General features: G+C 54.4%; 3 protein-coding genes across 10 annotated transcripts in view; 1 reads left to right on the plus strand and 2 right to left on the minus strand.

Moving 5' to 3' along the window:
- Window positions 1-311: 311 nt before the first annotated feature.
- BET1L (Bet1 golgi vesicular membrane trafficking protein like) lies at window positions 312-4,474 on the minus strand. Its single transcript, XM_077115198.1, has 4 exons — window positions 4,345-4,474; window positions 3,173-3,264; window positions 2,889-2,945; window positions 312-2,750 (listed from the first exon to the last, which is right to left on the minus strand). The coding sequence occupies exons 1-4, from the start codon at window positions 4,361-4,363 to the stop codon at window positions 2,583-2,585; spliced, it is 336 nt and encodes a 111-aa protein (XP_076971313.1). The 5' UTR covers window positions 4,364-4,474; the 3' UTR covers window positions 312-2,582.
- A 1,336-nt stretch (window positions 4,475-5,810) lies between these two features.
- RIC8A (RIC8 guanine nucleotide exchange factor A) lies at window positions 5,811-11,305 on the plus strand. The gene is made up of 10 exons (XM_077115199.1): window positions 5,811-5,993; window positions 6,187-6,234; window positions 6,333-6,929; window positions 7,362-7,450; window positions 7,945-8,095; window positions 9,019-9,114; window positions 9,200-9,344; window positions 9,495-9,639; window positions 10,045-10,164; window positions 10,531-11,305. Exons 1-10 carry the CDS (start codon window positions 5,910-5,912, stop codon window positions 10,649-10,651), a joined length of 1,596 nt encoding a protein of 531 aa, XP_076971314.1. The 5' UTR covers window positions 5,811-5,909; the 3' UTR covers window positions 10,652-11,305.
- Window positions 11,306-11,575: 270 nt separating this feature from the next.
- The window catches only part of SIRT3 (sirtuin 3), a 40,310-nt gene continuing 32,165 nt past the window's right edge, over window positions 11,576-19,720 (minus strand). For all 8 annotated transcript variants that reach the window (XM_077115202.1, XM_077115201.1, XM_077115207.1 and 5 more), the window contains 3 exons: window positions 18,292-18,453; window positions 14,458-14,667; window positions 11,576-13,089 (listed from right to left, as the gene is read on the minus strand). In XM_077115202.1, the coding sequence (XP_076971317.1) occupies window positions 13,069-13,089; window positions 14,458-14,667; window positions 18,292-18,453 (393 nt within the window). In that variant the 3' untranslated portion in view covers window positions 11,576-13,068. The remainder of the gene's footprint in view (window positions 13,090-14,457; window positions 14,668-18,291; window positions 18,454-19,720) is intronic.

The raw sequence follows: 19,720 nt of genomic DNA on the forward strand, positions 1-19,720 counted from the left end.
GTGGCTGAGGGCTGCCAGACAGACGTACTGCAGGACCACCCAGGCGCTCACCTTGACCCACTGAGGCCGCCCCAGCTCCCGGAGGCGATGCTGCCTCTCCTACACGGAGCTGCAGAAACTCTGGCAGGGGACTGGTACGGGGTGGTGAGGCTGTGTCCAGAGTAGTCAGGGGTGTGGGCTGTGGGTATGGGACGAATGTACACGGGACAATGGTGACTGGGGAAGAAGTGAAGGTGGGTAGGAAGAGGGACTATAGTCAATTCTGGTCAAACCTCTATCAGACCCCCAAGGAAATAAGAGCAAGGACTATATTGTTACTTTTCCATGAAGTTGTTTATTGTCTTCTGTTTGATGAATTATGGGGCAGAGCCTGGTGGCATCAAACCCCAGGCCTTTCATTGGTCCTCAGCTGTTTTTTACCGGCTTGTGAAATCAAAGTCAGCACAGCCCATTTATCCACAGGCCTCCGTGCTAAGGCACGTAAAGCCTAAACAGGAGGGGTCAAAACAACCTCAGGAAATCCCAGTTTAAACAAGATGGCCACAAGATATCTGTCTCCAACTTCCTAGAATTCAATCTGCACAACACGAAGAACACAAAGCAAAAAAAGTAAACTAGGCTCTAAAACTCAGACCCCAAGTTGGTGGGAGGGCTACAAAAGGCCATGGAAATCAAACAGGTGGTATGCTCTCAAGGAAGGTGAAATGGAGACCTGTGGAGGCAGTGGCAGCTGAAGCTCCCAAGATGGCAAAAAGCTCTTCTCAAGGCCGAGGGCACCCCAACATGCAGAATCTGAACTCCCGGCGTGTAGCAGCAAGATCAGAGATGCACAGGCCAGTGGCAAGAGCATCCTCAGACCTCATCTAGGGCCCGCATCCGAGCTATATTCTCAGAGGCAGAGGAGTTTCAGTACCACATAGTCCAGGAACAGCCTGGGGTGGGGGGGATGCAGAGCAGGGTTTGGACACGCTGTCCCCAGTGCCTGTGCCATCTAGGTGGCAGTGGACAGGTTCCCTGTGGTGCAAGCAGAGAGGCCAAAGCCCCAACACACAAGGACACTTGGAAACAAGAAAAAGCATCTGCAGAGCCTGTGGAGGAGGGAGGGGAGCTGGGAGTGACACATACCACAGCACACAATTTGGGAAAGCCTGAGATACGGAGATTAGTCCACACATGAGGACTCACTAGGTGAGGCAGAGTCAGAACAGAGTGCTCAGAAGTAAAAAGGTGGAATGACGCCTCTCCAGGACACTCAAAGTCCTAACCCTGAAGGAAAGGAAAGATGAGAGACAGCGTTAGGTGAGTGCTTGAACAGAGGAAAGGGGGGGCAAGGGGAAAGAGGCAGGAGGGAAGGGAGAGGAAGGGGGGGAGGGAGAGGAAGGAGAGAAAGGGGTGAAGATTATTAGAAGGATGGGGCCTGGGAAGTGAGTTCGCAGGGCTGAAGGCTGCATCGAGGCTGTGGGAGCTGACTGCAGCAGGCTATGGCAGACAGCCGGTTTAGGTTTCAGAGACAAAGCCTTCTAAGCTGGACAAACTCAGAAAGAGGCCTTGCAAGTGGGTGAACTGTGAGTCAGGGCCTCACAGAGTGGCCAGGAAGGCAGAAGATGAATCAGATAGGACAGGGGAGGGTCCCAAGCTCAATGGCTTGGTCTTAAAGGCATTGGGTCTGACCTGTCCAGGGTTGGTGTGATGGTGGAGAGAGTACGCAGTGGGAAATGAGGGCCCAGGGAGGGCGGTGGCTCAGAGATACATGCACTCAGGAGGAAGGGTCCCTCACAGTGGGAGGAAGGGCAGGGTTTGGTGGAAGAATAAGTTAACCACACATGGCTGGCAACCCCTACAGGTGACAGAGGCAGCAGTGTCCTGTGAAAAGCAGGTGGAAGGCCTCACCCATACTCAGCCACTCCTGGAGGTCTGGTCTCGTGGAACCCATCTGCAAGGCTGGGTAAATGCACACCCTGAGTGTGAATTCCTGCTCTGAACAAGCCCAGAAGCGCTTAGGGCTCAGAGCCTCTGTATCCACAGGCCCCAGGGTTTGGCTCCAGCTGCCCTCTGTCTACCCCAAGGAGGGAAATGAGCGTGAGCACAGAGGGTACTGGGGGAGGAGCTGGCCTGCATTGGTGTGACCTTGCCCAGGCAGCCTTGGCCAAGAGCAGCTGCTGTTGGAGAGGGTGGGCCAAAGAGATAGCGCTGTTTCAGGTTTGAAGGTAGAGTCACTTTTCATGCCAGCCTCATGCTGCACAAATCACACACATGGCCTTGCTCAGAGGAAACGGTAGAGGAACCTTGAGACGCCTGAGGGCTGGGAGAGGGGCTGCCAGCACAGTGCTATGTGTCTTCAGGCTCCAACCAGGGACTGGAGGACGCTGGGCCTCCTTTCCCCAGGGAAAGTGTCCCTTCCGTGGATGGGACCAGCCAACAGATGCTCATGTCCAGAACAGGAAGAAGACCTCTGACCCACAATCGTAAATTCAAAGGAATGTTGTAGGGAAGTGCTCCGGAGCCCAGGAGCCCAGGTGGGGCACAGGGTGGCCCTGGCTGGCCCCAGCACCCGCAGTGGCAGCTCGCCCACCCCCGCTCGCTCACGTCCGCGCCCTGGACAACAGGTAGGAGAGGATGAAGAAGGCCACAATCAGGGCCACAGCCACACTGCACAGAAGCTTCCGGTTGTCTCGCCCAGACCGTGCCATTGTGGAGAAGCGCTTCACACTCCCAGTGAGCAGACCCGTCATGCTCATGAAATCTGAGTCCTGAGGGAGGAATCCCAGTACTGTTACACGCGCTGGCACCTCCACACCCACCTCTGCTGGTGCCCAAGAACAGTGCCCGACCCCAGATGGTGTGGGCCCAAGCTCAGCAGGGCACCCTAGAGCTTCAAAGGCTCTTACCATGCCATCCAGGTACCGGTTCTGGTCTTCTGCATCCCTATCAATGTCCAGGGCAAGCTGGCCAGGGCACAGAGAGGGCAGGTTCAGGCCAGGCCAGACATGGGGCAGCACCCTTCCTCCCCCAGGACCAGCCAGAACAAACGCCACCCTCACCAAACACGAAGGTCAGAAAATGCCCCCCAGGCCTCAAGTAGCCAGCAAGGAGAATGGAAAGCAGCCTGGAGCCCCCCAAGCTGCACCCTCCTGGGGGTCCTGCTCCCAAGAGAAAGGAGACCGCCACAGACCGATTTGAGCCTGGTGACCTTGGAGGCCAGGTTGTCGGCCATCCGCTTGTTGTCCCGGTCCAGAATCTCCTCCACGACACCGGGGCTCTGAGCTGTAGAGACAGGCTGAAGTTGTGCATCCACCCATGAGCACAATCCCTGACCCTCAGACCACAGAAAGTTGGCCCTTTGTGGCCTCAACCCCATCTGCCTCAGTCTGAAGTCTGGGCAGGGGTGGGGGCTGGGTCTCCACCTGTAACCCGCTGGGCAGGGACAGGTTTGTGGCCCTTGTGTTTGTGCAACAGTAAACAACCACGTGGGAGCATGTCCCCTGTACACATGCAGGATGTGTGGCTTGCCCTCTGGGGTGTACCCCAACAGGTTCAGCCCATCCGGCACGCCAAGCCAGACAGGACTAATCCCAGGGAGGCAGTGAGACGCAGTACCTGCCTGCAGCAAGGTTACCATGCATGTACCTCCCGCCTGTCCTGGGGAGGGCCCAGGGAAGAGCACTAGCTCAAGGAGGACAGCCGCGAGGGCTGTGTGGGCGTAACCTGTGACCTGGTCCTGAAAAAGTAACCGATAACCAAGGGCAGGACATCGGGGAGGCCCTTCTATACGGAGAAAAGGAAGCGAGCAAAGTTCCCTAACCAAAATGTGGGCAGGGTCCAGCCCCGAGGGCAGGGCCTAGGTTTGCTCACCTATGTCCCCACAGCACCTCCCAGAACAACGAGGGCACGGTGCGAGACCCGCCCGGTAACTCCGGCCAACCCCATTCCCCGCTGCACACCCGAACTGGACCAGTGGCGTGAATGTATCACATTCGGTGGGTGAGACTCGCCCTCCACGGGGCCGATACCCTGAGAGTCCGAGGCCTTAGGAATCTCTGACTCGTACAGACCCGGAAGGAAGGGGCGGCTGCGGAAAGGCGCCCCGTTGTGCCAGGCATTGTGCCACGCACCCCGCCAACGCCTTCGCGTCCGTTCCCTCCTTCAGTCGTCACGACAGCCCAGGAGAGCGGGAGCGGCACCCGGCCGGACCCTCCCAGGCCTCCGGCGGCGAGGGGGGACGCAGCCACGTATCCTCGGCGGGGCGCTGACTGGGGGCTGTCCCCTCCCGCCGACGGGCGCCCGGGGTCGGATCCAACCCCGGCCCGTCCCGTCCCCCGGACCCCCGGCCCACCCCGCGCTCACCCCGAGCCCAGTCCGCCATCGCGTCCAGCGCCGCCGAGGACGTGGCGCGGGGTCGCGGGGTCACGGCGTCGCAGGGTCACGGGGAGGGACTTCCGGCCCCGCCCCTTCTGCCGCCGCGGGCGCGGAGGGACTGAGGAGTCCGACGTTTGTTTCATTGTCAGTGGACCCGGGACGACCTGGACCCCGCACTTGGGAGCCCTTGCGCCATTCGCTTTAACGTCGAAATGTCTTTTCTCTCGGTTATTCAGGCGAGGTTAGGTCCTAAGAAGTGGGAGGAGCGCCAGCGCCTTTGCCGGGGCGCGGTGTTGGCGCACGAGTTCGCCGCCCCACTCGGCCTCGAGTGACCTGGGGAATTTAACCTTCGTGCATTTTAGTTCCCGAGTCTGTAAGGCGGTTTCCTCGTTTGAACTTAGACCATTGCCTGGAACAAGTAAACCTGAATAAGTGCTTTAAAAATAAAATGCAGATAAGTAACAGTGAACCAAGGAAAAGGGTTTGGGGAAGGGGCAGCGGAGACAGTAGGAACCAGTGTTTCCTGCTTTTGAATCCTGGTACCAAGGGCCTGGCATGACAGATGTGTGATAAAAGAACAGAGAGGTGGGTGAGTAGTTTGTATTTATGAATTACTCACCGCTACGAGGTATCTTCTGTGTGTCAGTTACGAGTGCCTGTAATCCTCAGTGCAACCCCTTGAAGTGGACACTTTCCCCTCTGCTTTACAGAAGAGGACACGAACTCTGAGCTAGAGCGCGTTTCAGGGTTTCACAGCTCGGAAGTCGCTGCACTTACTCCGGCCCTGCGTTCACCCCCGACCTCTGCCAACCGAGCCGTTCCTTCTGCCTGGAGTGGCCTCCCCCAAGTCTTTTCACGGTCCCCTATCGTGAGCATCAGGTCTCATCAGAAGTAGCACTTCCCTAGAGCCTTCTGCCGACCCCCCGCAATTGGGGACAACAGCAGCCTGTTGTTTTTAAAACCACAACGCTTAGGACCACGCAGAGTCGTCTTGTCTGTCTTTCCTTGTCCGTCTTCCCCTCTGGAACCAGCTCCAGGACGGCAGGGTCTTCCTGACCCGCGTCCCCAGCGCCTCGCCTGCAGCAGGCGCTCCACGACGCCGGTTTAGTAAACCAAAGGCTCTGAGACCGCAAAGCCCTCTCCGCTGGCGCTTTCCTCCTCCATCCCACTCATTCTGTGGATAAAGATGGGGGGATCGGGAGAGTTCTCCTTTTGAAATTCCGGCCCAAGAAGCGCACGAGGGAGGGGTCACGGTTTGGCCAAGGGGTGACTTGGGCCCCAAGCCGGCGGGTCCCGGAGTCGGGGCTTCAACGCCAGCGCCGTTCCGGGTCCACCTTAAACCGCGCACCTTAAGCGGCGCGCGGCCTCGCCCCGCCCCCCGCGCGTGCCGGCCCCGCCCCGCCCCGTCCCGGCCTCCCCCGCGCGCCGGACGCGGGCTGCCCGAGGCAGGGCGGGGCCGCGCGCGGGCTGGACTCGGGCTGGACTTGGGCCCCGCCGCGGCGCGACGTCCCCCCTGGCTCGCGGCCGGAGCCTTCGGGCGTCCTGGGGGCGCCATGGAGCCCCGGGCGGTTGCCGACGCCGTGGAGACGGGGGAGGAGGACGTGATCGTGCAGGCTCTGCGGACCTACAACCGGGAGGTGAGCGCAGGCGGCGGACGTGGGACGTGCATGGGGCGGCGAGGGGCGCGGGACGGTGCCCGGGGTGCACGCGGCGGGGACAGGTGCGCGGCGGGGCGCGTGCAGGCCCCGCCTGGGTCAGGCAGCCCCCCCAGTGCGCGGCCCCGCCCTGTCCGGGGTCTGCGCTCCGAGAACCCTCCCGGTGTCTTTGCAGAACTCCCAGAGCTTCACGTTCGACGAGGCTCAGCTGGACGACAGGAAGGTGGGTGGCAGCGGTAAAGGGCAGGGGCCGGGGGTCCTAGGAGGCGCCGTGGGGAGGGTGTTGGGGCTCCGGGCAGCCGCCCTTTCATCTGCTCACAGAAACTGGCGGAGCTGCTCGTCTCGGCCCTGGAGCAGGGCTTGCCGCCCTCCCACCGCGTCACCTGGCTGCAGAGTGTCCGCATCTTGTCCCGGGACCGCAGCTGCCTGGACCGGTTCACCAGCCGCCAGAGCCTGCAGGCCCTGGCCCGCCATGCCGGCATCTCAGCCCCCGAGGGCTCCGCCCTCAAGGCCCCGGGTGCGGATATGGACGTCGTGCTGGAGTCCCTCAAGTGCCTGTGCAACCTTGTGCTCAGCAGCCCCTTGGCGCAGCAGCTGGCAGCCGAGGCCGGCGTGGTGGTGAGGCTCGCCGAGCGCGTGCGGCTCTCCCGGGAGAGGAGCGTCCCACATGATGTCCAGTTCTTTGACCTGCGGCTCCTCTTCCTGCTCACGGCTCTGCGCACCGACGTGCGCCAGCAGCTGTTTGAGGAGCTACAGGGGGTGCGCCTGCTGACTGACACGCTGGAGCTGACCCTCGGGGCAGACCCCGAAGACTGCGCCCCTGAGTGCCTCCCGCACCAGGAGACTGAGCGGGCCATGGAGGTCCTCAAGGTGCTTTTCAACATCACCTTTGACACCACCAAGAGGGAGGCAGACCAGGTGAGGCCCGAATCCTAGGCCCCGCGACATGCCAGGAACCTAAACGGATCTGGCGTCAGGCATAGAGAGGTTAGGGGAGGCCAAGGAGGGGCTCCCTCCCAGGAGAGAGGCATCTGAGGGAGATAGCTGTTCCTGGGTCTGGAGGTCCAGGTGCCACAGGGTGTGTGGTGTGATGGCAGGCTGAAGGAAACAGCCACTGCAGAACCGTGGGTGTGGACATCTGCAGCCACAGAGTCTTCAGGAAAATGGCACTGGTCGGTCAGCCTCACCACCCAGCAGGGTCGTTTAGGAGAGTACAAAGGCAGCTGTGTGGCAGTCAGAGCCACTGGTTCTCTGGACCTGCAGCCTTGTGTTGGAGGAGGGGCAGGGTGGTAGAGCATGCCTTCAGCTGGCAGCAGCCGCCTTCAGGGATCTGCTCTTCTCTCTGGTCAGGACACTGCCCTTTACCGACACCTGGGCACCCTTCTGCGGCGCTGTGTGATGGTGGCTGCTGCTGGAGACCGGACTGAGGAGTTCCAGGGGTGAGGGCAAGGCTCTGGGCTGGGAGCTGTGTGTGGGGTGGGGGGAGCTCTGTACTTGGCCATGTCTGGCTGGGAGGGGGCCTGTTGTGGGATTGGGGTGCTTCTCAGTCTTGGGTATAAATAAGAACCACCTGGGAGCCCCATTTCCCTTCTTGGAGTCTGAGTTCGCTCCTCTGATGGGACTAGCAAAGTTATTCATAACACCCAAGACCAAAAGCTGTCAGTCTGGCAGAAGGGCATGCCAGCCTGGACCTTGGTGTCAGCAGATCAAGATTGTCACTTGCCGCCATTCTCCATGACCTACTTCCCAGAGAATGTCCATGGCGTGAGGCAGCCAGCCCAGACAGAGGGGTGGGACAGGCAGGGCTTCTCCTGCTTAGCAGGAACAGGGGACCTGGCTGGTGCTGCCCTCTGGCCCCCTGACACTGGCTCACATCGCATGTGGCCCAGCAGGGCAGGCACCTGCCCACCCTCACCTGCACCCCGGTCTGCAGCCACACAGTCAATCTCCTGGGGAATCTGCCTCTCAAGTGTCTGGACGTCCTGCTCCCCCCGGGGCTGCACGAGGGCTCCCTCGAGTTCATGGGAGTGAACATGGATGTGGTTCGTGTGCTCCTGGGCTTCCTGGAGAAGCGCCTGGACCAGGTGGGTAGGCGACCGCGGGACCCTGGCCTTTCTGTGCCGCGGCTCCGTCGTGGTCCTCCCCGCAAAGCTTGCACACCCTTCCTCTTGAAGCCTTCTGTTCTGATGACTGCAAGGATGCAGATGGCAAAACAGCCTGTTTTCAGAGTCTCACGAGTACTCGTACTTGTGCTTTAGACCTTTGGGGCGATACCTTGGGAGCTCCTGGGAAGGCCCCAGTCCCTGCTTGAGTTCCTCAGACTTGTAGATTCGCTGTGTACAGGCAGCTAACCCATCCATGGCTCCTACTTACAAACATCAGTGTCCTTGGCTGCCGTCTCCCACCTCTCCCCAGTATCCCTGGAACCACAGGAATCTCTGGGCAGGCCTGACAGGTCGAGTCCCTGCTGCAGATGAGGATGGGCACATCCTCATCCCACCCCCTGCATGGCACATGGCACTGGAACAGGTGCCCTTTGTCCTTGCTGCTACGGCTGCTGGTTTGTGGCCAGAGAAGTGACTGGAGGTACTGGGAGGAAAGGGAGTTTTGCTGTCTGTCAACAAAGCCCATAGCTCTGAGGCACCCCTGGCCAAGGGGCGAGTGGAAAAGCTCTTCCTCGGTCTGAAACATCTCAGGAACTGCCTTCTTCCTGTTTTCTATTTATAAATAAAGCATTTAAATGACTGTTTGAAATCAACTAAGACATTACTTTAAAAAAATGAGAAAAATCAGGAACATAGATGTTTTCATAAAAGATTAAAAATCCACATGAAGGGCAATGCAGATCCTTTGGGCAGCAGAGTAGTTAGTGTCTGGCCGAGAGGTGCATCCGCGTGTCCCTGGGGATCACAGCCACCTGCTCTCGGCCCCTCATCTCACTAACGGCAGCTGCGTGCTGGGAGGGGCAGGGCTGGGCGGCTGCCAGGTGATGGTGATTCCTCTGCAGACACAGAGGCTGAAGGAGGGCGTGGCGCCCGTGCTGAGCGTGTTGACGGAGTGTGCCCGCATGCACCGCCCCGTCAGGAAGTTCCTGAAAGCCCAGGTACAGGGCGGGTTAAGGCCAGCCTTCCGGGGGACGTGGAATGGGGACTGAGGACCCCAGGAACTGAGGGGTGGCTGCCTACCAGGTGCTGCCCCCACTGCGGGACGTGAGGGCCCGGCCCGAGGTGGGTGAGCTGCTACGGAACAAGCTTGTCCGCCTCATGACTCACCTGGACACAGATGTCAAGAGGGTGGCAGCTGAGTTCCTCTTTGTCCTGTGTTCCGAGAGTGGTGAGTGGGGGTCCCCCAGCCCTGGTTGGGGAGGGGGTGACGGGTAGGTGAGCAGTGTCGATGTGCCCATCTCCCCCCTACTGCCCAGACTGGAAACCCCACCCCAGCCCACCCGAACCATGTCGGGACACTGACCCCACCCTCCCCCAGTGCCCCGCTTCATCAAGTACACTGGCTTCGGGAACGCTGCCGGACTGCTGGCGGCCCGGGGTCTTATGGCAGGGGGCCGGGACAGGGGCCAGTACTCAGAGGACGAGGACACGGACACAGAGGAGTACAAGGAAGCCAAAGCCAGGTGTGTGGCCTCCCCTCACATCGGCCCCCGGTCCCTGCCCTCAGCAGTATGGACCCTGTTGGGCTGGGTGCTGGGTGGGTCAGGGCAGCTAGCCTTTAGGATTTTCCGTATCTTTTTCTACCAAGTAACATCTTTTCCGAAGTCAGAATGTTCCATTCTCAGAGCATATGCTGGAGAGGCCAGGGTCTGTCTGTGCCAACTGGAACGTGCTTCAGTCAGGAGCTGGTTAACTGGGCTGCCTGCATCCTTCCCCCGCCTTCTGGGGGGGGGGGGTTCTTCCTGTAGTTGCCCCACCCACCCCAAAAAGAAATTTCTCGCTAATCCAGGCCTGGGCAGGAAGCTGTGGGACCCCTCCTGGAAGGGTCACTAACAGGTTTCCCACACTTCTGCCCGCCTGGGAAGCAGCATAAACCCAGTGACCGGGCGTATGGAAGAGAAGCCGCCCAACCCCATGGAGGGCATGACAGAGGAGCAGAAGGAGCACGAAGCCATGAAGCTGGTGGGCATGTTCGACAGGCTCTCCAGGTACGTGCAGCGCTGAGGAGGGGCCTGGTGACAGGTGCAGGGCAGACCCAGGTTGCACAGTCAGGGAGCTCATAGGACCCTAGTGGCTGGTGCGTTCCCGATACCCAAAGCCCCCTGTCCTGGCAGAACCCTCCAAGGAAAGGAAATGCTCTCATTTATTCTCTGTAGCAACCCAAAGGAAGTTGGAACTGAGGCTAGTTTACAGATAATGAAAAGAGAAATTGAAAACTGTTTAAGGCCTCAAAGCCAGTAGATAGCAATGAAGTCTCAGGCCTGATTCACACCAGGTTCCACCCAGGCTTCCCTGGGATATGGAGGCAGCCTGCAGGGTAGAGCAGAAAGCAGCAGCGCCGCCTTCCTCCACAGGCACAGAGTCATCCAGCCTATGGGCGTGAGCCCCCGGGGCCACCTCACATCCCTGCAGGATGCCATGTGTGAGACCACGGAGGGGCAGCTCTCCTCAGACCCAGACTCCGACCCCGACTGAGGACCGCAGCTCTGCCCTTCCTGCAGAACTGGTGCTGCTTCCAGAGGCGTCCTTGGACCCGCAGCCTGGGGAAGCTCCAGCCCATGGGCCGCAGAGCTTCATGCCCACTCCCCCCAGCTCAGAGCCCCTTTCTCTTTATGCCCAAACTTCTGATCATGGTTTGCTTCCAGTCCAGTTTCTCATCTCTAGGACTGCGAGGAGCTTATTTTGCTGTTAAGGGAACTCGGCCTTGATTTCTACAAACAAAATAGTTTCCTTCACCTGTGATAAGGCTGCAGCCTGAGGGAGGTGGGGCTGAGTGGCTGTGGAGTCGCAGATTCGTCTGCAGTTGGTGAGCTGCTTTGAGCCTGGGTGTCTGGGCAAGGGCTACATTTCACAGGGAAAGGACTTTATAAGCAATTATGATGTTTCTGTCCCGCTGGGCACGTGGCTGGCAGCCTCGACAGATGCTTAGTCACGGCCGGGCTGCCCTTATCGCCCGCCTGATCTCTCACCTGTTGTGATCCAGTTGAATCCTGATCCCTCCCACCAGCTTAAACCCTAAATGTTTACGCAAAGGAAGATACTCCTGTTAAACCGTAAGTCATGGTTTCTATAGTGTTCCACAAATAGCCACAGAAGAAGCATCCCAGAATAAAGATGTTTCAGCAAGAACTTGTGTGAGTATATCCATAAAGGATCAAGCAACAGCGATATTAAGTAGCATAGAGCCTAGTTTTGTTCTTTACAGAATTCCCTTTCTTTTACATCTGCACCCCTGACTTTGTGGGTCAAGGAGTGAGACCACAGGCCTTGAGTCTGTCATTCCCCAGAGCCCGCTGGCCGAGAGCAGCATGGGGTGTCTCTGCTCAGAGAATTCTATCTAATGGAGAGTTTCCATTTTCTAAAACTGCCAGAATGCAGTATACCAGAAATGGATTAGCTTTTACAAAGGGAATTTATTAAGTTACAAGTTTACAGTTCCAGGGTCATAAAAATGTCCAAACTGAGGCATCCAGAGAAAGATATCTTGACTCTGGAGGAAGGCTGACGGTGCCTGGGGTTTCTGTCACATGGAAAGGCACATGGTAAAGTCTGCTGTCCTCTCCTGGCCTCTCAGCTCCTGTTGGTCTGGCTTCCCCTCGGGGTGTTTTCTTTCTGCGTCTCCAGATGTCTGTGCCTTGGTCTCATCTCTGTGTCAGCTCTGAGTTCTGTTTTCTGCCTTTTATTTTCTTAGAGGGTTCCAGCAGAAGGGTTAAGATCCTCCTTGAATTGGGTATGTCACATCTCCATGGAAATAACCTTATCAGAATGTGCACCCACAAGATTGGGTTAGAAGAACATGGCTTTTCTGGGGCACATAACGGATTCAAGCCAGCACTTGGAGGAAATGTATAGGTGGCCAAATTCAAGCAGACCCAGGCGCTGAAGGACCTGTGCCGGTGGGGAAGAGTCTGGCTGGTTGGGGAGGGCCTGAGCAGGAGTCAAGGGAGCTGCCAGCAGGCAGGGAGGAGCCAAGGCCAAGTGAGGCATCCGTGTTTCTTAGGAATTTTACAGATGCCTGGTGGGGAGAGAGTGGTGATGAGGAGATGGACCAGAATAGTTCACGGAGCAGGTTGTTCGTGGGGGAGGAAAGGTTGGTTGTAGGTGTCCTAGGGTAGAAGCAACAGGACAGAGCTCCAGTGAAGCATGCTGGTTCCTCTTAAGGGTCTGAGGTGGAAAAGGTGGGGTCTCAGCTGGCACATCTCCAGGGTGAATTCACGGATAAAGGTTTTCAGTCCTTGGACTTCCAGTGGAGATGAAAATATCCCCAACACCGCTCTCTATATTGAATGTCAATAACTGTTCTTTCTAAAGAGAAAAATGAAGGAGTACCCAACTTTCATGCTAAAATTTATTTCGTGTCAGATATGAGGGACAGATTCTGTCTAATTAAAAAGAGCCATACTCATGAGACTGGTATGCTTGAAGACCCCAGTGGACCCCCAGACCCAGGACTTCATTTTGGGAACCAGAGGCCAGGTGCTGAGCTCTCAGACCAGGTGTTTCTGCCCGAACAGAGATGCTGAGCCTGCCCTGCAGAGCGAGGATTGGACAAAGCAAATCTAGTGCAAGATTCCACAGTCAGTCTGTTCAACTCAAGAGGGTCGCCCTCAGAAGAAAGCTTTCTGCACTAAAGAGCTCCTCGCAGGGATGCTGGGAGAGTGTCCGCAGAATCAAGAGTCACAAACAGCAGGAAGCACGGGCCAGGCGGTGCCTTCGCGTCTACTTGCCAGCCCTGAGACGGTCCTGCAGCAGCCTCAGCATGTCACTTATCCACTCTCGACTCCTCAGGTCACACGTCTGCCCAAGCTGTCTTCAGTCCTGAGGCCTCATCACATAGGGGATGTGGCTCTCTGATGCGGAAACCATTTTCTGGGTGTGGGACCACGACTGCTCTATGTGCCCCACGCGTCGAGCTGGAATAGCAGAGAGACAATGCCAGTTACCTGGGAACACCCAGCAGGCCACAGAAGTTGGGCCAGGGCCTGGGTGCAAACATCTGGCTACAGAGAAGCAAACTATTTTCTAAAACAAGCTTTTCACTTTGCAGCTGTTGCTGTTGAGCCAGGTTAAGATGGTCTCTGGAGCTGGGGGAGGGGTGGCTAATAGAGAGCCTCACTCGAAAGGATTTTAAAGAATAGAGACAGACTCTCTCATGCTCGAAGCATCCACCATTTGGAAAAGTAACTCCAGTTAGATAGTAATTCATTCTTCTGTGTCTAACTATTCTTGGACAGTGACTCTTTAAAATAAAGTCATAATATACTTTACATGCATTTCTCTGAAACTAGAATACAGCACATTCTAGTACCACTTCCAAAAATGGGCCATCAGAACAGGAAAGCCAACCAGGAAGGGCCCAGCCCACGTGTGAGCAGCCAGGAGGCACCTCACACTGTTCCTTCAGGTGTGCAAAATTTAAGCTTTGGGTGTATGGGATCCTCCACTCCCATGGTCGGGAGACCCAGCACATGATTTGGGCATCTGATAGTCTTTATGTATCATGAGGTAAACAGATGGCATCAGCCACTCTAGTCCCTAAGGCCAAGCTCTGGAATGAAAGGCTGAAGCAGTAATGAAGACTCAAGCATGTGGAAGCAGGGCATTTTAAGTCTTCTCAGTCTTGGTGGGCCTGAGCTGCAGCCCGAGGCTGAGGGGATCTCACTAGCAGAGGTGGAGAGGTCTGGCCTTTAACTGCCTCATGCCACCGCCCACAGAATGCTGCCTCAATACCCAGGCTGCATCTCCTCCATGATTCTCACGGTAAACTGCATTTTCTGTAACTTCGTTTGTTCATAGTTTTAAAATCTTTTCTTACCCAGAAAGCATCAAAGTTCTTTGACTTTCTATCCTCAGAAGACTAATAGATGGACAGTTCTCACACACATTCATCCCTTAAAAATATTACAAGTGCAGAGAATTCAGCTTCTCAGAGTTCTTAAGCTCATCCTCTCTGATCACATACCAGCCCTGGAAGTGAGTTGTTAGGTGTTGTTTTACTTTAGGGAGAAAAGTGTTAATAAGCATGCAGACAGCTGACCGCCAGCCTGCCTGGAACTGAACACCCTGCCGTGAATACCTGCGTGGTGCGGAGAGCAGGCACTGAAGACAATTTCTTCGTCTCTGCAGTGGTGGTGATGATGGTCATTGTGCTCCCATGATGCGCTTGGGAAGGGCCCCGAGCAACGCCCCATACGTGAGACGCACCCTACACTAGCCAACCCCAACCAGAGGCCTCAACAGCTGGCCCAGACCAGAGCAGTGCACCTACTCCCTTTCTGTACCTTTTCAGTTTCTCGCTGAACAAGGTCCTGCATCTCTTCCATCCAGCCAAGGAGCTTCACCAGCCTCTTTACACTGCCAACCACGTCCCCCAGCTGGGCCACATCCCGACCCCGAGGACACGACACGAAAGGCCCCACCAAGTCGCGGTTGATGAGCAGCCGGGGCACTGAGCTGCGGACAGCTTCCGATAAGCTGGCAAACGGCTCCACCTGGAAAAGCCCCAGAATGGAGGGAGGCTTGTGTCAAGCCTTCCGGGACCCCAGCCACATGCCACAGCCTTTGGCCTTGGCAGACAGCACAGACCACAGATCGAGCCTCACACGTTTCCCTCAAGGCCCTGGCCTTCAGTCCCGAGGGCTGTGTCTGGTCCACTGTGAGAGCTGAGCCTCCCTCTCCTCGCTTCTGGCTGGCTGCTCCCACGGCTCAGAGGACAGTGGCTTCAATCCCCTCGGAGGCTCACCTGGGCTCACTTCCTTCTCGCCTGCCTCCTCTCCATTCTTACCTGTCCTCCCGCCCCACACTGCTTTATTCTTCTCCAAGCATGCTGCCGACACACTCTGAAAACGCTCCCCTACTACTGGGTGCTGTGCATTCCCCCCAGGCGAGGGGCACCCCGAGAACCCACACCCTGCTCTGAGCACCCCCTTCACGAAGCTTCCCTCCCGTGTCATCAGGGGGCCCAGCCCAGGGCTGTCTGGCTGCTCAGTCCTGCCCGTAGGTGAAGTTTCCTTGATTAACAATTTAAAAAAGAAGTAAAAATAAATGGTATCGAGATTGGCTCATTATGGGGAAAATGCTAAATTCCTGCCTCTCATAAAAAAATTCAAATAAAACCTTTCAATGTGAACAAAGCAGTTCTTGAAGGAAATTTAGGAGCCTAAGGGCAGGAAAGGATGTTTCAGACATGATCACGGAAGTTAGAAAAGACAGGAAAATAAGGATAGAATTAACTATATGCTATACACTACTAGTAGAAAAATAAATATAAAAATAACCCTCTCACCCCCATAAACTGTAAAAAGTATTTTCAACATCTGACAGTTTATACTGCTGATTTCCAAGTTGCTTCTTCAAGTGAACAAAAATGATAAAACCCGATGAAAAATGGATATAAGATATAAATATGCAATTTAAAAAAGAAGAAATACAAGTGGCCAATGAATTTGAAAAGCTGGACCTCTTCATCTCAGAAACATAAAGTTGTATATATCTTTTAACCAGTCAGACTGGCAAAAACTGAAATGGCAGCTCATGTCTGGTATTGGTGAGACTGTGGGATATGACCACTCCAGCACTGCCAGCAGGAGGGTAATTGGTGTGTCTTCCTGGAAAGCAAGTTCTCAATATTCATCAACATTTATCTTCAGAAATAAATGTGCAAAAGTGTGTACATATGGATGCTCATCACAGCATTACTTCTTCATATAAAATAGCATATATTTTTTGTTTGATTTTTATAGTCCAGCAACAGGAAACTGTTTAAATAAACTTTGGAATAGGTTCACAATCCTTTATGTTAAAACTCGGGGCTGGATGTGTCTCAGAATTCAAAATATTTCAGGTTTTAACAAGGATAATATATATCTGGCGAGGGGTTAATATACAACAAAAATTAATCAATAATTAAAAACAAAAAACAAAAAGACAGCCTGATTAAAAAGCGGGCCAAGGGTTTGAAAAGACATTTCTCCGAAGAAGATATTCAAATACAAGAAATACAAGTTAAATAAAAGAAATACAAGTTAAAGCTACAATGAAGCACCACTTCACACCCATTGTGACTGCCATTATTAAAATCTGAAGATAAGTGTTGGCAAGGATGCAGTATAACAGGAGCCCTCTTACATTGTGGGTGGAAATGTAAAATGGTTCATCCACTGTGGAAAAGTTTGGTGGTTCCTCAGAAAGTTAAACATGGAATTACCACATGACCCAGCAATCCTGCTCCTGGGTATACACCCAAAAGCACGGAAAGCAGGACGTGGACAGATACCTGCACACCAGTGTTCACAGTAGCATTGTTCACAATAGCCCAAAGGGTAGAAGCAACCCAGGTGTTCATCATCAGATGAATGGATAAACAAAATGTGGCTAACCCATACAATGTGAATATTCAGCCATAAAAAGAAGTGAAGTGCTGGCACATGCTACAGCACTGGTAAACATATTGCATGAAATAAGCCAGACATAAAAGGACAAATATTGTATGATTTCTCTTATATGAAATTACTTGGGATAAGCCAATTTATAGAGACAGAAAACAGAATAGTGGATACCAGGGGTGAAGATATGGGGGAGAGGGAGTTATTGCTAAGAAATGAGTGTGAGTATGGTTCGGGATAATGCAAAAATAGTCTGGGAATAGGTAGTGGTGACAGTTACACAGTATTGTCAATGAGATAAATTATTTTAAAATTTATCATATCTGTATGTGTATTTCTATATAGAAAAGAAGCCTGAACATGCTGGAGCACAAAACAGGTCTTAATAAATTTATTACACAAGGCACTTTCTCTGATCATAATGAAATCAATAAGGTAGAAATCAATAACAGCTGGAGAAAGGGAAAATTCACAAATATATGGAGGTTAAATATGCTCATAAACAATCACGAGGCACAGAGGAAATTGCAAGAGAACTCAGTAAATATCTTGAGACAAATGAAAATAAGAACACAACATATCAAAATTCATGGGATGCAGCGAAAACAGTGCTGAGAGAGAAATGTATAGCGCTAATCGCCTATATTAAATAGGAGGAAAGAGTTAAAATCAAAGACCTAACTGAAGACCTGGAGAAAATAGAGAAAAGGACAGAATCTAATCACAAGGCAAGCAGAAGGAAAGAAAGAACAAAGATTAGAGTGTAAACAAGTGATATGGAGAACAATTTTAAAAAGAATCAGTAAAACCAAAAGTAGGTTCTTTGAGAAGATCAATACAATTGACAAACCCTTAGCTAGACTGACAAAGACAAAAAACAGAGAAGCTGTAAATAAAGTAAAATTAAAAAAATGAGAAGGTAGTCCATTTTTCTACCTGAAAGGATAGAAAGAAGCCTGAAAGGATATAAGCCTGAAAGGATATAAAAGAAGCCTGAAAGGATATAAAATGCGAAGGTCGTTAGGGTTAAAGTTTATTCTTTACTGTTTTAGATACTTTGCATGGATCTTTTATTGTTATAATCAGAAAAAAAGAGGCTATTTTCATTGCACCTGAAAAACTATTTCTGCTCCCTCTGGGCCCCGGCTCCTCCCTTGGGCCCTTCCTGGAGTCCCGCCCCGCGCCAGCACCTGTCTCCCCGGGGCCCTCACCTGGGGCAGGGCTGGCCCCTCGCCCCCCCTCGCCCCTCCCCGCGGCCCTCACCTGCGGCAGGGCTGGCCCCTCGCCCCTCCCCGGGGCCCTCACCTGGAGCAGGGCTGGCCCCTCGCCCCCCCTCGCCCCTCCCCGCGGCCCTCACCTGCGGCAGGGCTGGCCCCTCACCCCCCCCTCGCCCCTCACCTGGAGCAGGGCTGGCCCCCCCTCGCCCCTCCCCGCGGCCCTCACCTGCGGCAGGGCTGGCCCCTCGCCCCCACCCACGGCGCTTCACTCCCTGTCCTGACGCTGCTCGCCATCAGGTCCCACCCCGCTGCTACCCCTGTTCTCCACGGGGCCGGGTGACCCGGCCGAGTCCACCCGTCAATTCCTGCCCCTTCCAGCCCCGGGCCTGTCTTTCGGGCGCCTCCTCCCCAAAGGCCGAGCCCTCCCTCCACCCCCACCCCTGCGCCCCCACCCCCACCCCCCAGCTGCGTGGTGACCGCTCTGCCCCCACGGCCCGCCCCCTCCGGCCCCCACCTCCAGGGAGGTCCCCAGGACCAGCAGCAGGTCCGCCAGCGGGAAGTCCACGGTGTGCAGCCAGAAGCGCTCAGGCAGCGGCTCCCCGAAGAACACGACGTCCGGCTTCACCACGCCAGTGCAGACCGGGCAGCGGGGCAGCCTGTCGGCCATCACGTCGGCCTGCAAGAGAGGTCCGAGGGGGCGGGCGCCTCAGGAGGGAGGCGAGGACCCCCAAACCCCGCAGCTGCGGGCACAGCCAGGCTCTCCAACGGCCAACAGGGCCCTCCAAATCTTCAGGGGGACTGTGGTGTCTTATATATACCAAAAAAGAAAAAGCAATGATTTTCAAAGTACATTTTAAACAGAACAAATTCACAGTTTGTCATGGGTTACCACTCCACTATTTGAGATTTCTCCTAGCTGCTCCAAAACACTGGAGGCTAAAATATTAATAGTGACTCGGCAGTCATACTCATTTGTTAAATCCTATTTTCTCTGTTATAACTCCTCCTCCTCCTTCTGTTTATTTTTTTGCATGGGCAGGCAGCAGGAATTGAACCTGGGTCTCTGGCATGGCAGGCGAGAACTCTGCCTGCAGAGCCACCACCGCCTGCCCTCATCCTCCTTTTTTAAAAAACATTTTTGAGAAATCTTGACACACACAGTCCAACCACAGTATATAATCACAGTGCCTCACAATATCATCACATAGTTGTGTATTCATCACCATGATAATTTTTAGAACACTTGCATCACTTCAGAAAAAGAAGTAAAAAGAAAAAAGAAAAAACGCATACATTCCAGACCCCTTACTCCTCCCTCTCACTGACCACCAGGATTTCAAATCTACCCAACTTTTTACCCTTTATCCCCCCTATTATTTATTTTTTGTCATTATTTTTTTTCTCATCTGTCCATACCCTGGATAAACTCCTTCTCCCAGCATATAGGTATCTTTGGGAAATGCCCATTTTAACTTTTTCATGTTGAGAAGGGATGTCAATAATAAAAGGATGTAATTAGATTATATTCCTGGAGAGCCCGCCCCCTCTGGGTTTCAGGAGCAACACAAGAGGTTCTCTGGGGGTGGCTCTTAGGCATACTGATAAGAAAGCTTAGCTTCTCCGTTGCAGGGTTAGGTTTCATAGGGGCGAACCCCAAGACTGAAGGCTCAGCCTATTGAATTGGTTGTCTCCACTGCTTGCAAGAATATCAGAAATCCCCCAGATGAGGAAGTTGAATATTTCTTCCTTTCTCCCTAGTCTCCCAAGGGGACTTTGCAAATACTTTTTATATTCTCTGCCCAAATTACTCTGGAATATATTGGGGCATCACACTAAAGCTGCACAAACCAACAAGATCTCATACCCTGTTCAAGATTCCATTACTCATGGTGTTCAAGTAAACTGACCATTCAAGTTAAATTAGATAATGCGCTACCCAAAAT

The sequence above is a fragment of the Tamandua tetradactyla genome, chromosome 9, assembly GCF_023851605.1.
Source record: "Tamandua tetradactyla isolate mTamTet1 chromosome 9, mTamTet1.pri, whole genome shotgun sequence".
Classification (NCBI taxonomy): Eukaryota; Metazoa; Chordata; class Mammalia; order Pilosa; family Myrmecophagidae; genus Tamandua; species Tamandua tetradactyla.

Excerpts from the sequence above, each read along its gene's own strand:
- BET1L (XM_077115198.1), bottom strand. Across the intron at positions 2,946-3,172 it reads AGGTCACCAGGCTCAAATCG|CTTGCCCTGGACATTGATAG; the intron begins GTCTGTGGCGGT and ends TGCCCTGGCCAG. Across the intron at positions 2,751-2,888 it reads ACCGGTACCTGGATGGCATG|GACTCAGATTTCATGAGCAT; the intron begins GTAAGAGCCTTT and ends TTCCTCCCTCAG.
- RIC8A (XM_077115199.1), top strand. The coding sequence starts at position 5,910 with ATGGAGCCCCGGGCGGTTGCCGACGCCGTGGAGACGGGGGAGGAGGAC. Across the intron at positions 6,930-7,361 it reads CCAAGAGGGAGGCAGACCAG|GACACTGCCCTTTACCGACA; the intron begins GTGAGGCCCGAA and ends CTCTCTGGTCAG. Across the intron at positions 10,165-10,530 it reads ATGTTCGACAGGCTCTCCAG|GCACAGAGTCATCCAGCCTA; the intron begins GTACGTGCAGCG and ends CTTCCTCCACAG.